Source organism: Tyto alba, unplaced genomic scaffold (assembly GCF_018691265.1).
Source record: "Tyto alba isolate M040663 unplaced genomic scaffold, T.alba_DEE_v4.0 Super-Scaffold_2, whole genome shotgun sequence".
Taxonomy (NCBI): domain Eukaryota; kingdom Metazoa; phylum Chordata; class Aves; order Strigiformes; family Tytonidae; genus Tyto; species Tyto alba.
This window is the reverse complement of record NW_024881282.1, coordinates 33169068-33181204: the sequence shown is the minus strand read 5'-3', so window position 1 is coordinate 33181204 and position 12137 is coordinate 33169068. Positions and strand designations below refer to the sequence as shown.

The window sequence follows — 12137 nt, the reverse complement described above, 5'->3', positions numbered from 1 at the left end:
GCCTAGCAGGAGCTGGCCCGGCATCCTTCCCTATCCTTTTAATCGTATCTGATACAGATGCAAGGCTGGGGAGGGGAGGCGGGTAGGGAACAAAGAAGCCATTTAAAAAAAAAAAAAAAAAAAAGACAAGAAAACGACCCCCGCGCTCCATGGCGGACGCCAAAACGATTGCACAAAGGCACCATTTCAGGGCTGAAATTTCACCGCACCAACGTGATTAAAGGATTCCATGGAGGGTGGGGGGAGAAGGCTGAAGGCCACAGTGCTGCAAATTAACCTTTTCTTGGTAAGGATGGCCTGGACCAGGAAGCGTTGGCGTTCCTTACAGTCAACCCCCCCTCCCACACCTGCAAGCATCTCCACATTCCCACTGACCTGTCACTTTGCCCAGGGACCCGTTCAGCTCTTGAATTACTGCCTCCAAAATCAGCCCCTCCTGTGCACACCAACAGAGGATGGCTAACTGGTGCTTTTACAGGGAGCAGTTAAGAGAATGACATTCACGGTTGGTTATATGAGCTGAGTTCCCAGGCAGGTGGATAGAAACTCCCTTGGGGACACGGATGCTCATGTGCAGGCACTGGCCACACATACAGCATGGAGAATGCACGTTTGGTATATAAAGCACAAGCTTTAACACAAACTAGCTGGAAATATTCTTCATAGATCAGTGTAAAGAGAAAAATTAACATAATGCAGAAACCATAGGTGAGGTGCACCTTTTCCCTTGTTCTCTTTAAAAAAATAAAACAAAAATTCCAAGAGCACTTTGTTAGTAAGATAATTGAAGAAGACTCAGTAAGTTCTTCTCGAGCTCAGAACTTCCTCATGCAGAGCAAGAACCTTAGAGCCCACAGACCAAGAAACGAAAACTAGGCAGGGGCTGGCTGGAAGCCTTTGCTTTGTAATGCATCCACCCAACTCTGGAGCATGTAACCTCCCTGCGCATCAGAAGCGACGGTGCGGGTACCTGTAGGGACAAATGACTATCAGGAAGATAACATGCTACAGAAAGGAACTCTAGGATTTAACTACTGTTGTGCCACCAGGGTATGTACCAGAGATGGCTGGAGAGCCCCCACACAGCCAGGGCCATCGCTCCCACCAGAGAATGGCTGTATGAGCAGCAAACGCAACGACCGGCAAGCGCCGAGTTGGTGGGACTGCGAGCGGCGACTGTGCTTCCGGCTGGGGCAGTGCCACTGAAAGGGGATCCCCACTTCTGATAAGCAGCAGGAGCAGGGAAACAATAGGTGATTTGATGAGAGCTGCTCTACGATACTCCTGAGAAGCCCCACAGCCAGCCCCGGCCAGAGGGGAAATTGGGGGTTTCCACAGCAACCTGCTCAGGGCACAAAGGCCCAACTGTCTAGGGGGAAGCAATGGAGGTGTCTCAGCACTCCTGTTTTAAGAAGGGACAGAGGTGGAGGGCTGGAGTCTTTCTGAAGCCAAAGTACCTGCAAAAGCATTTTCGTACAGCAGGAGTTTAGTTGGCTATCCATCCAATAATCAGGGAGGAGCAGTGCTGGAAGAGGAGGAGGAGGAAGTAGTTACTGCAGTCCTTAGCCTAGCTAAAAGGTAGGGCCTTCACAGGTGAAAAAAAGCTGCAAGAACAGCATGACACTTGGCTCCCTAATCTTACTAGTACAACCCATAATACTGAAAGAATCATGACCAAGCTAGTAGAGAGAAGTATGAAAGTCTCCTGGGCATGTAAGACTGAAATGAAACAGAAGGTGGGAAGAAAAAAAAAAAAAAAACAAACCACAGAACACATTTAACTTAAAATGGGGAAGTTTATAATTTATTTACACAAATATAAACAAAAAAATAGAGAGATCTCTGGAGAAGGGAAGAACCAAAACAACAGCTGGAGGCTGATCAGTCTGTGATAATTAACTCATCCACACCCCAGTCTTCATAGCTCCCATCTGGTAGGTAACGACGGATGATTATGGGGATCTTGCGTGCTCTGAAGGGAGGACAGAGAGATGAACAGAAATGCCAGAGCCTTCACTGTACCACTTCAGCAGGCAATGGGAACCGAGGTGCTTGGTGGCTTCAGTAAGCTCATCAGGTTTAACTGAGAGATCTGTGTAGCACCAGGGACTTGGTATTATACAGCAGAGGGAAGTCCCAACCACCTCCCCTCTTCAGAGGTGCAAAGCACTGAGCGCCCTTTGGTTGTTTTGAGTCCAAGACCTACAGAAGGTCAGCCCTCTGTTGCTACTGCAGGAATTAAGCCCTGTGATCTGGACCCACTGTGAGACAACACCATGCATCTAACATGGATATAGGGGAGAAAAAAAATGCATAAAATTTAAAAAAAAAAGATCAAGGGACTTGAACAAATTCACTTTTTGTTTGCTGGAAAATTTTTCCCCACAAGACACTACAGAAGTGGCAGAATTCTGAGAATGTTCACTACAAACTGATACTTACAGGGTATTTTGCACCCCGAGAACATCAGTTACGTGTTAAGGATACATGAAATAGGGACTATTCAGGTACCAAAGCCTGGTACAGCTGGGTTGGAGCACAGCATCTGCCAACAGTGCTTCCAATTAGAAAACAAGAAAATGCTGAAGACAATTTAACTTAATGGAAGTAGATTTAAGTCAGCAGAATGTAATCAGACAGCCTGGAATCTAACCAGGGCATCAGGTTTCAACCATATCAGACTTGAAAAGTAATACAACTTCTTTAATGATCACATTCAGGGCCATTGTTTTTCCAGTAGCAAAAAGTAGCTCCCTCATGCCAAGAATTGCAACTGAATTTTGGCACGGAACAGGATGCCGCTACACTCCGTCACACCCCGATTTACTTTCTAGAGCTCATGCTCACACAGTGACCAGAAGCAACTCAGACTGAGCTTGGAGATCTGACAGGAACGTGATAAAGGGAGCTGTAACAGATACAAAAATCCACAAGAGCAACTGCAATACACTGAGAAACTGGGGGAGCAGAGGGACAATTCAGTTCAAGAACAGGGACTTAATCAGTAACTGAGTCCAGTTGCTCTGCTTGAAGGATACCTGCGCGTGATCTAGGTCACTGATCATGCAGGCAAACTGGGGGCCAGCAGGGAGCTCTGCTGTGGAAAGGTGGGCCTGTAAGTGGTCATCCAAAAGCTGCCTCTGCTACAGTCACAAAGGATTTATTTCTCTCTCTGTAAGCAGGGGATGCGCCTGTGTGCAAGAGTGTGGGGAAAGAACATTCTTAACGAGGTCTCCACACCACCAGCCTGACCCTTTTTTTTCCCCCAGCACTTCATCTGAACACAGGCCTGTTCAGGTGGCTGCTTCAAATCGGTTCCATCCCAGGAATTAAACTGATTCCAGAAAGACGAGGACCTTGGGTTCTTATCATAGAAACAAAAAGCACTTGGACTCCAAAGTAAAATATGTCAGAGCACTCCTAACCATCGGTTCTTTGCACAGGCAACTAAGATGGGAGAGAGCAGCTGCAGAGAAGTCTCAAGGTAAAAAAGGGGAAAGCAAATGTACTGCTCATTGTTATCGAGGGAAGACAAGGTTGTCTTGGAATAAGCTGCTATTTAGCAGCTGGGATGAGGACAGGACTGCTGGCTTTCTGGAAATCAGTATGCACAATGCCAAAGTCTGGGACTTACTTGAGTTCTTTCATGGCAATCAGCAAGGGGTCTGTCTCTCCTTCCAACTCCACCATCACAGGGGCACACATCCTGGGACAGAACATCAACAATGATTTGAGCGAATGCACAGAGAGAGAAGAGGGACAGCGAAGCACGTGCCTGCCTATATCACCTGGACAACGGCCAGTAAAGTAGGAGGGTGGGACACCACCTTGGCAAATCTGATTTGCTCTCTTATGCACTTCAGGAAGAAAATTCCCCCAAGTGGCTACAGACTGAGCTTTTGCTTGAATGCTCCGTCTTGCCCCATCCCTCAGCCTCTGCTGGTGCTCAAGGGCTGGTCAGATCCACACGCTTCTAGCCACCCTCTGCTGTACTCAAACGTGAGGGAAGAGTGGTTCTAAAATTAATCCAGTTAAGACAGTGGAAACACAGTAAAACGAGCATGCCTCCTCAACTCCAGCCCATCTGTTACGTTCCAATTTGCTCACACCTTTCAGGCTCTGTTCGGGGAGGGAAGCGAGGGGCTGGATTTACAACGCACTCTACCTCTAGGAAGAGGAAATTAAGTGTTTTGCAGAGGCTCGTAACAGCAAAGCAAACACGGGTGACAACATCCACCCATCAGACAGCAGCAGCGAAGAAAGTTCACGTTATGCGTGGGTAAGGCCACTGGGGGCTGCTGCTGGCCTAGGTTCAGCACCGAAGGCAGAATTTGTAGGTGAAGCAAAACCAGGAGCCAGAGTGGTTTGGATTGGAGGCCTGGCATGGGCCCATCTCATCTCCCCCGTTTTTCTGGCCTTCCACCAGCTGAAAGAATGTGCACAAAATAGCTTCACAGAGTGAAGACTCTGCAAAGAATTGCTTGGCAAAGCGATGATTAAGGAAGGATCTGATCACCAGCTACGAGCTTCTAAGTGATGTAGAGGGGAGGCATTATTTTGAAGGTGGATATAACAGAGATGAAACTCAGAGATGCATTTTCAGAAAAACATTGCCACTGCCTAATAATTTTGCTCATTAGGCAGTTTTTCCAAAAGTGCAAGGCTTTTTGATATGCCTTATTAAAACAAGTCTAGACAGGTAAATGGAGGAAGTTGAGAGCAGCCAGCCTTAACAGCACTTAAAAATAGAATTATATATTATTACCTATTACAAATGAGGCCTTACTGTTCCAAATGCTTTAGAAAAAAAACTTACAGCTTTCCACAATGCAACTGCACTTAAACTAGATTTTAGGTTGGTTACTCCATTCCCAATTCCTACAGCTCTGTGGGATGAACTGAGGATGTTCTGGAGCATCCCTCCCCCCAACACTGGCTTTTGCAAGCCGGAGCTTTCCAGCCCACACCAGCTCCCACATGAAAGACAGAAGCCAGGATCAGCTTGTCACATTCCCTATTCATTTTGCCAGTAACAAAGGAAAGTTCACAGCAGCGGCTGAATGCCCCCCGCTCTAGGTAGAAGTACCACAGTCTCAGCCAAGGAGAGATACAGAGAGCTCACAGGCAACTAAGAGCTCCACGGTCCCGTGCTTCAGCGTTGACCAAGACGGTGATGTGAAAGCTCAGCAGTCACAGAAGGCATTACGAGAGATCCAGGAGTTTTTAAGAAAAGAGGAAAGCAGCTTTCACATGGAAGGGAGGAGAAGCTCTGGCAACGCTTGGGATGCAGAGCGAAATACTCACGCTATCTGGAGGGCACGAGTGCCCAGGACTCTGGCTCGCTCGTATTTGGTCATGTAGGGGGTAGTGATCCGCTTCTGGTTCGCCTGCTGCCGCTCTCCCGAGGGGAGGATCTCCACGTTCTCCTGTCCCTCCTGGGGAAAGCAGACCGGCACCGCAGCTCAGCTTCTCCCGCCGCGCCGGGAAGAGCCCCGCCGGCCCCCCCCCGCCCCGGCCCCGGCGGGGCACCCACCTCCTCCGCGTTCTCCAGGTCCTCCAGGCCCTCATCCTCCTCCACATCGTCGAAGTCGTCCCCGTCAAAGCTGCGGAAGGGACACGCGCGTCGCACACCGGGGCCGGGCCGCCTCGCCACGGGCCCCCCACCCCCCCCGAGTGCCCGTCGCACACCGGGGCCGAGCCGCCTCGCCACGGACCCCCCCCCGGTGCCCCTCGCCCTCCCCGGCTCTCACTTGTCCTCGTTGTCCGACATCTTGCCTCCCCGCCCGGCGGAAGTAGGACCCGCTTTTCCGGTCCTCGCCGTGACGTTAGCGGAAGTTCCCGAGCGGCGGCGGCGCCGTTGCCGTAGCGACGCGACGCCGCGCTGGTTCCACACCCCCCTTCCCCGTTTCCCCGTTAACCTGCCGGGGCGCCGCTCGTCCCTATGGAGACGTCAGCGCCCGCGGCGGCCCGGTACAGCCCGGGGACCCGGGAGTTGCTGAGAGGTAACGGCGTTACCCCTCGTTTGGGTTTGGGTTGCCAGTTTGGGGGGGGGGGGAGGGGGGGGGGGTAGGGTGCCCCTGCCCATCCCCAACCGCCGGAGGGGAAGGCGTGGGGCCCCCTGGGGCTGCCGTCTTCACCCGCGCGTCACGTTTTCCAGCGATGATGGAGGAGTCGAAGCTGTCGCGATTCCAGAGGCGATGCCTGATGGACTGCGTGAGGCGTGAGTGCCAGCCCTCTCCCTCCCTCCCTCCCTCCGCCCGCCGCGAAGAGCTTTGGCTGCGCACCCCGGGCCGGGGGGGCACCCGCCCCGCTGCCCACTCGGGTGGGCGAGGGCCCTCGGGAGGCGGCACGGCAGCTGCCGCCACGAGGGTCACCCCCGGGGAGCAAGACGCCGTGGTGTGACTTGAACCACACAGCCTGCATCCCGTCCCCCTGCGCACCAACGACCCCGGTGAGACAACCGTGGCCCCCCCCGGCGTCTTCGCTCGCCGGGGATCAACAGGCAGACCTTCTGCTGGCGGTAGCCCCGGGGGCCATCCATCCAGGCTCCCTTCTGTCTGACTTGCCCGTTATTTTTGGTTTGCTCTCCAGGCGGAGACGCCCTACCCCTCCAGTGCCACCCCGCATCCAGCAAAGAGCCGGCGCCTGCTTGCTCCCCGCCAGTTTGCCAGCCGAGCAGGCTTTCGGCTAAACCGCACCTCCGACCTGCCAAGGTCTGCCAGGCAGGAGATGCCTACACCCGAGAGAAATTCAAGCCACGGGCAAGGCGTGAGTCGGCAAACATCGTTAATAAATAAAGGAAGCCGCCTGGTCCCTCTCTTGCTCTTACGTCCATCCCCCCGCCTGCAATCTCAGTAGGGGCAGGGCGCGTCTTAATTGCTCTTCGTCCTCACGCTTGCTGTCTTCAGGGATGCTTTAAAAAGGGATCTCTGAGGGAACACCTGCTGGAAGTGCTCGCTGACTTCTGCCCGCTGGCAGGGTGGTCAGGACTCGCACAGTCCTTGCGTAAGAAGGGAGCACTGTGTAATTTTCTAGCTTATAAATGTGAATCAAGCCCCTGATGCCAGTTTGCTTGGCTCTGCCCGCCTGTGTGCTGCTTGCGTGGTTCGGTCTGGGGATGGGCTGTCGTTAACATAACGCTTCCTCTGGCAGCTTTAGCAGGGAAGCGGTGTGGCCTGTCTCTGAGGAAACAGGCCGATAATCATTTTTTTTCCCCTTGGAATTCACAGGGGATTTGGAAAAGGAGAAGCAAAGGCTCCAAAACATCTTAGCGACGGGGAAGGACGTGGTGGAGCACAAGGTGAAGCGGATGCTAGTTCAGACAGAGGAGGAGGAGATACCTGAGCCTGACCGGTTTGAAGAATGTACGTTTTTACGTCCCTGGAGAAAGGCAGGCGGGAAGCCTGGGAAGGCAGCTGCCTCCGGGGGCTGGGGGCGGCAGGCCGTGGTGCCGGTAACCTGAAGCCCGTTGCAGAAGGAGGCACAAAGCCCAGTTTCCAAGAGGAAGGACTTGCTGCTGCGACGCTGTGATCCAGCCGTCCTCGCAGAGCTTATGCTGCAGAGGTTTGCTGGCAGATTCAAGCTCCCTGGGCTGACCCCACAAAATGAACTCTGCTGGCAGGGGAATACACCAGGGACGCGCAGGATGACCTGGGCGGGAAGCCCAGGTACTGCGGGTCCTTTTCCCAGCCAGTGTAACTCAACATAGACTAGGACGCTTGCCAGCCTGACCGTGGTTTGGGCTCTGTTTTCTTTCACTCCCAGATCAGAGCAGTTACACTAGCGAAGTTTAAATGTCGAGCAGAATTTTAAGGAGTGAGGGACTTCGGCCTGCTGAGTATTCTAGGGTGGCAAGACCTTGCCTAATACCTCTCTGTGCTTGAATTGTTCAATGTGCGTGTACACGCCAGCCAGCCCTTCGCTAGCCAGGGTAGCACAAAGATGGCCAACGCTAGAATAATGCAGACAGGAGGAGGGATTTGGTCCCTGCTGCAGAAGAAGTCAGCACAGCTGGCCTCATGCGTGCTTTGTATCCTCTAAAACTTGTCACGAGCTGAGTGTTGTCCTTGACAGATCTGAAATGCCCATGTACGTTGTACTGTGGCAAGGTTTGGACCAGCTGGCTGCACCTCTGTGCTGCAAAGCGGCAGCTAATGTTCCGTGGCCGTGCCGCTCCTGGGAGCAGCGATGGTTGCGGTCACTGGGCGATCCATGTTAACTAGTGAACCTCAACAGCTTTAAGCAGGTTCTGTCTCCATCCACAGACTGGATAAATTGCCCACAAGCAACAGAGAACTGTCTGTACAACAAAAACTAGGAAGTTACCATCCCTGAAAGCTGGGGAGCGGTAAGAAGATGGGCAGGGGGGACATTTCCCATTGCGTAAGGGACTACTGGGGTATTTTGATGACATGTGCAAGATGAGTGTTACAGCAGGCATCACCCTTCCCCTGGCAGGAATGCTGTTCAAGCAGAGCTAGGAAGTTGCAGGGTTCAGATCCAGACAGAAACGTGTTTCCTTGCCTTTGGGCTGAATCCTGTTTCCATAGTGTTTTCTCTTACCCCTCAGTGGTGAATGAAGTTCAGGAGAGGAGGGAATTCCTGGCAGAGATGGAAGCTCTAGGACAGGGCAAGGAGTATCGAAGGATTGTCCTCACTGAAATCTCACAGGTACGCAAGGGCCCTGGTGGCACTGGCCACACAGTTCGTGGGGGGAATCCCTGGTGTCAGAGACCTTAAAGCACAGTCTCCTCCCATTCCTGAGGGGGGAAAGGAGCAGAGAACTGGGTGTCTCACTTCATGGCACACAAAAGGTGTGAAGTTGGGGAATGGGGAATAAAGGTTTTCAGGCTTTCTATCCAGCTCTGCACGTAACTTAATCGGGGAAACAGAACTTTTGTTCTTGGGATTGGCAAAAGAAGGAAAAAAGCGCTGCCAGTTTTCTCCCTGCTCAGCCCTTCCCCTTTGTACTCTGCAGAAAATGCGTGAGATGGAGATCATTGACAAGAAGAGAAGTGAGGAAATGAGAGAGATCATGACAAAAGACTTCACTGGTGGGAACAAATCCGATCCCCACGACTAGGCCAAGGGAAAAACACGAGTGCAATTTGTTCCCACCTCTTCTTCCCAGACTCTTGGCATCCGAGTCTCAAGGGCTGGTCTGTGCCTGTGCCCGAAGAGGGGGCAGCACCACCTGTTGCCTAAAGCCAGAAGGCAGGAGCAATTTGCACAGAACTCGCGACAGAAGAAAGCGGTTGTAAATTCCTACCCACGCGCTGGATCCCTTCTTGCTCAACAGTATTCAAGAGATGAAAACACACAGCAGTGGCTACCGAAACAGGACAAAGCAGAGCCTCCTTTTGCCTACACTATGCGTCAGAGTACAGCAAACCCACCGATAAAAATGTCACTCCTGTCCATCCACCCAGCGGGGGAGGTTCCTCACGACAGCACGTCGCGAACACGCGTGCTGCCACCCACATCTATGACCCACTCGTGTCCCCCCCCCCCACCCCGACTCTGGGAGGGGCTGTGCTGGCAGACGGCGGGGAGGAAGATGCAGCCGCTCGCCCTTGCGCAAGCACGAGCCTCCGGCATCGCTGCAGGTCAGCGTGATCGTGTGCATCAGCAAACTTCTCGGGCCACGGCTGAACGCTGAGCTCAGGCACCCAGGAACGCAGCTGCCGCCGGGCAGGGAGAGGGGATTTCAGCCCAGCGCATGCTGCTCCCTGCTGCGGGCTTCCTGTGTTTTTTTTTTTGGTTCCTGAAAGCATGGTATGCAGAATAAACAGCTCTCGGTCTCCCACAGAGCCTGGGAATGGCTGTTTGCTCACCTCGTATGTACCTCCACCTCCACCCTCCAGCAGGCTGAAGCATGATGCCCCGCTATTCCTGCATAAATCCCAGCATAAAGTCTGCCTCCTGATTTCCTTAAGATCCCATCATCTCCTTCCTAGCAATACTCTTGTCAGCCACTCCCCAAAGCCAGGCAGCATGTCCTGCCCCCGGGACAGCACGAGCGCGCAAAGGGATCAGAAACCTACACCGCAACTGGTTTTTAAATCCAACGTTCCTTTTATTTCTGTTCAGGTGAATGGAAGTTCTGGAGTTAGTACAGTATAATTGACAAATCAGAGTTCTGACCGGGCGCAGGGCCAAGGGGTGTCAGGCTGCAGCGATCCCGATGGCCTTTGGCAACAGTGACGTGACACCAGGCTCTAAAGATTTGTTTCTCCTCGGAGAAAAGATGCACTTTGGGACCTCCCCTCCCCTGCCACTGCTCCTCGTCAGCCTGCTGGGGTATGGCACAAGCAAGATGGTGTCACCAGCGTGGTGTTGAGCTTGCCACCTCCCAGCCACGGGGGCCACGCTGGGACTGAGGAGGGTTTTGGGTCTTTCAGGTTTTGGGAAATAAGGATCCCTTTCCAGAATGCTACGCCAGCCACCTCGCAAGGCACTGCTCCAAGAGCGTTTTGGCTAAATCCTGTTGGGTTTTTAGAAGGGACTGCAGCAGATTGCTTGGGGCTGGTTATGTCTAGTTTGCTAATGGGAAGGCATGACAAACAGCTGACCAACCAAACACCCATGAACTCTAATTCAGACTGATCCAACAATTCAATAAATAGCTCCTCACCTTGGAGGAGAAGGCAGGGAACAAAAATGGAAGGAAGAAGGGATGGTTGGAAGAACACCCCCCCCCTCCCACTCCCTTCTTCAATGTACACACACGCACACACACGACAAATAAAATAAGGGTTTTAAAAAGTTGTAGGATGGGTTTGAATCCATCTAGTAAAGGAGGTGTAAAAAATAACCAGCCAACCCCTGCACACTTTTGAAGTCTACACAGACGAAGCTGGGTGAAGGTCAGTTGTGCCCGCGCCTCTCTCCCCAGCCGCTCAAGGGTGGCACTGGTGAGCAGGGGCACAAGCTTGGTGCCCCTTGCTGGCACTGAGTCAGTCTTGAGCTTTTCTGCCCTTGCCTGGAAAAGGAACGTTCCTCCTCCCCCCGAAAGGCAGCAGAGCCAGCGGCGGTTAGCAGCAGGGGGGGGTAAGATGTCCTGAGTAGGGCGCGTGAGCTACGTCCTAGCAGCTGTACACTGTCCCCATGGGTCCTCTCAGCCCTGTAATGGAGCCCACCCAGCCCTGGCGCTCGAGGGAGGGGACAGCTCAAAATAAATAGGGCACCACTTATTTTTTTGGCTATGGGTCTAGAGCCTTGTGATGCGGGAGTGTTTTCGTAACATTTTAGTTTAGGCCAGTAAGACGCAAAGAATCCTGGTTCTAATGCCAGAGTTTTCTCCTGAAGTTAAAAATGGGACAGGAAAGGGACAGGAGTGGGTGGGCAGGGAGGCACAGGCAGGCCCAGTCCCCTCCTGGCAGAGTTTGGAGGCACGTGGAACTGTCACAGTTAGCGCGGGAGAAGGGACGGGGGGCAGTTAGTGCAAGTTTTCCCACAAACACCAAACTCCTTGGCTTGCTTCTCAGTTAATAACAAGAACACGCAGTGGGGTAACGTATCCGAAAAGCAAATCCATCTTCTCCCCGCCTCGTTAGCAAGGCTTCACAGAGGGGACGGTCATGCTCCTCCGCAGCCTTGGGAAGGGGAGAGCTTTGGTCAGACTCCCCCCACTCCGGGCAGAGGGCTGGCATCTCCCTGGGGTGGCAGCTCCGGTGCCTGGGGCGGGAGTGTGGGGAGAGGCGAGGGGAGCAGAGGGAGACAAGCCCCCGTTCCTGGCCGGCATCCCAGCCAGCTGCAGAGAGGCCAGGGCAGCCGGGCAGCACATCTCTCCCACTGCTGGTGTTCCCCTGCTCTAGCTTTTCTCCTTGGGTGACTTGCTCTTGGAGTCATGCTTGTTGCCCAGCATCTTAAGCACCTTCATGGGCTTGAATTTGCCTTTCTTCTTGCTCTCGGTCTCCGTCTCCTTGTGAAATTCTGGGGGTTACAAAGGGCGGTTGTTACCGGGGGATGCCGATGGTTGTACACACACACACACACACGTGCGCACGTGACGAAGAGGGGCAAGGGCGAGAGCCATGAATCAAAGCCCTCCACTGCACGCACGCTTCTTCCTGTCATAACCGGGGCGCGCAGCACAACCGTGCCCCAAACTGTAACCACCCTACAGGGAAGGCTGC

The 12137-nt window shown here is 53.2% G+C and overlaps 3 protein-coding genes across 8 annotated transcripts in view; 1 reads left to right on the top strand and 2 right to left on the bottom strand.

Moving 5' to 3' along the window:
- Positions 1–1776: 1776 nt before the first annotated feature.
- POLR2F (RNA polymerase II, I and III subunit F) lies at positions 1777–5884 on the bottom strand. The gene is made up of 5 exons (XM_042793426.1): positions 5751–5884; positions 5534–5603; positions 5305–5435; positions 3635–3706; positions 1777–1972 (listed from the first exon to the last, which is right to left on the bottom strand). Exons 1-5 carry the CDS (start codon positions 5768–5770, stop codon positions 1882–1884), a joined length of 384 nt encoding a protein of 127 aa, XP_042649360.1. The 5' UTR covers positions 5771–5884; the 3' UTR covers positions 1777–1881.
- On the top strand, positions 5827–10392 carry CUNH22orf23 (chromosome unknown C22orf23 homolog). The gene is made up of 6 exons (XM_042793425.1): positions 5827–6002; positions 6158–6220; positions 6592–6768; positions 7230–7364; positions 8570–8670; positions 8978–10392. The coding sequence occupies exons 1-6, from the start codon at positions 5942–5944 to the stop codon at positions 9080–9082; spliced, it is 642 nt and encodes a 213-aa protein (XP_042649359.1). The 5' UTR covers positions 5827–5941; the 3' UTR covers positions 9083–10392.
- Positions 10052–12137, bottom strand: part of MICALL1 (MICAL like 1) — a 22196-nt gene continuing 20110 nt past the window's right edge. For all 6 annotated transcript variants that reach the window (XM_042793418.1, XM_042793419.1, XM_042793420.1 and 3 more), the window contains one exon: positions 10052–11934. In XM_042793418.1, coding sequence (XP_042649352.1) covers positions 11813–11934 — 122 coding nt within the window. In that variant the 3' untranslated portion in view covers positions 10052–11812. The remainder of the gene's footprint in view (positions 11935–12137) is intronic.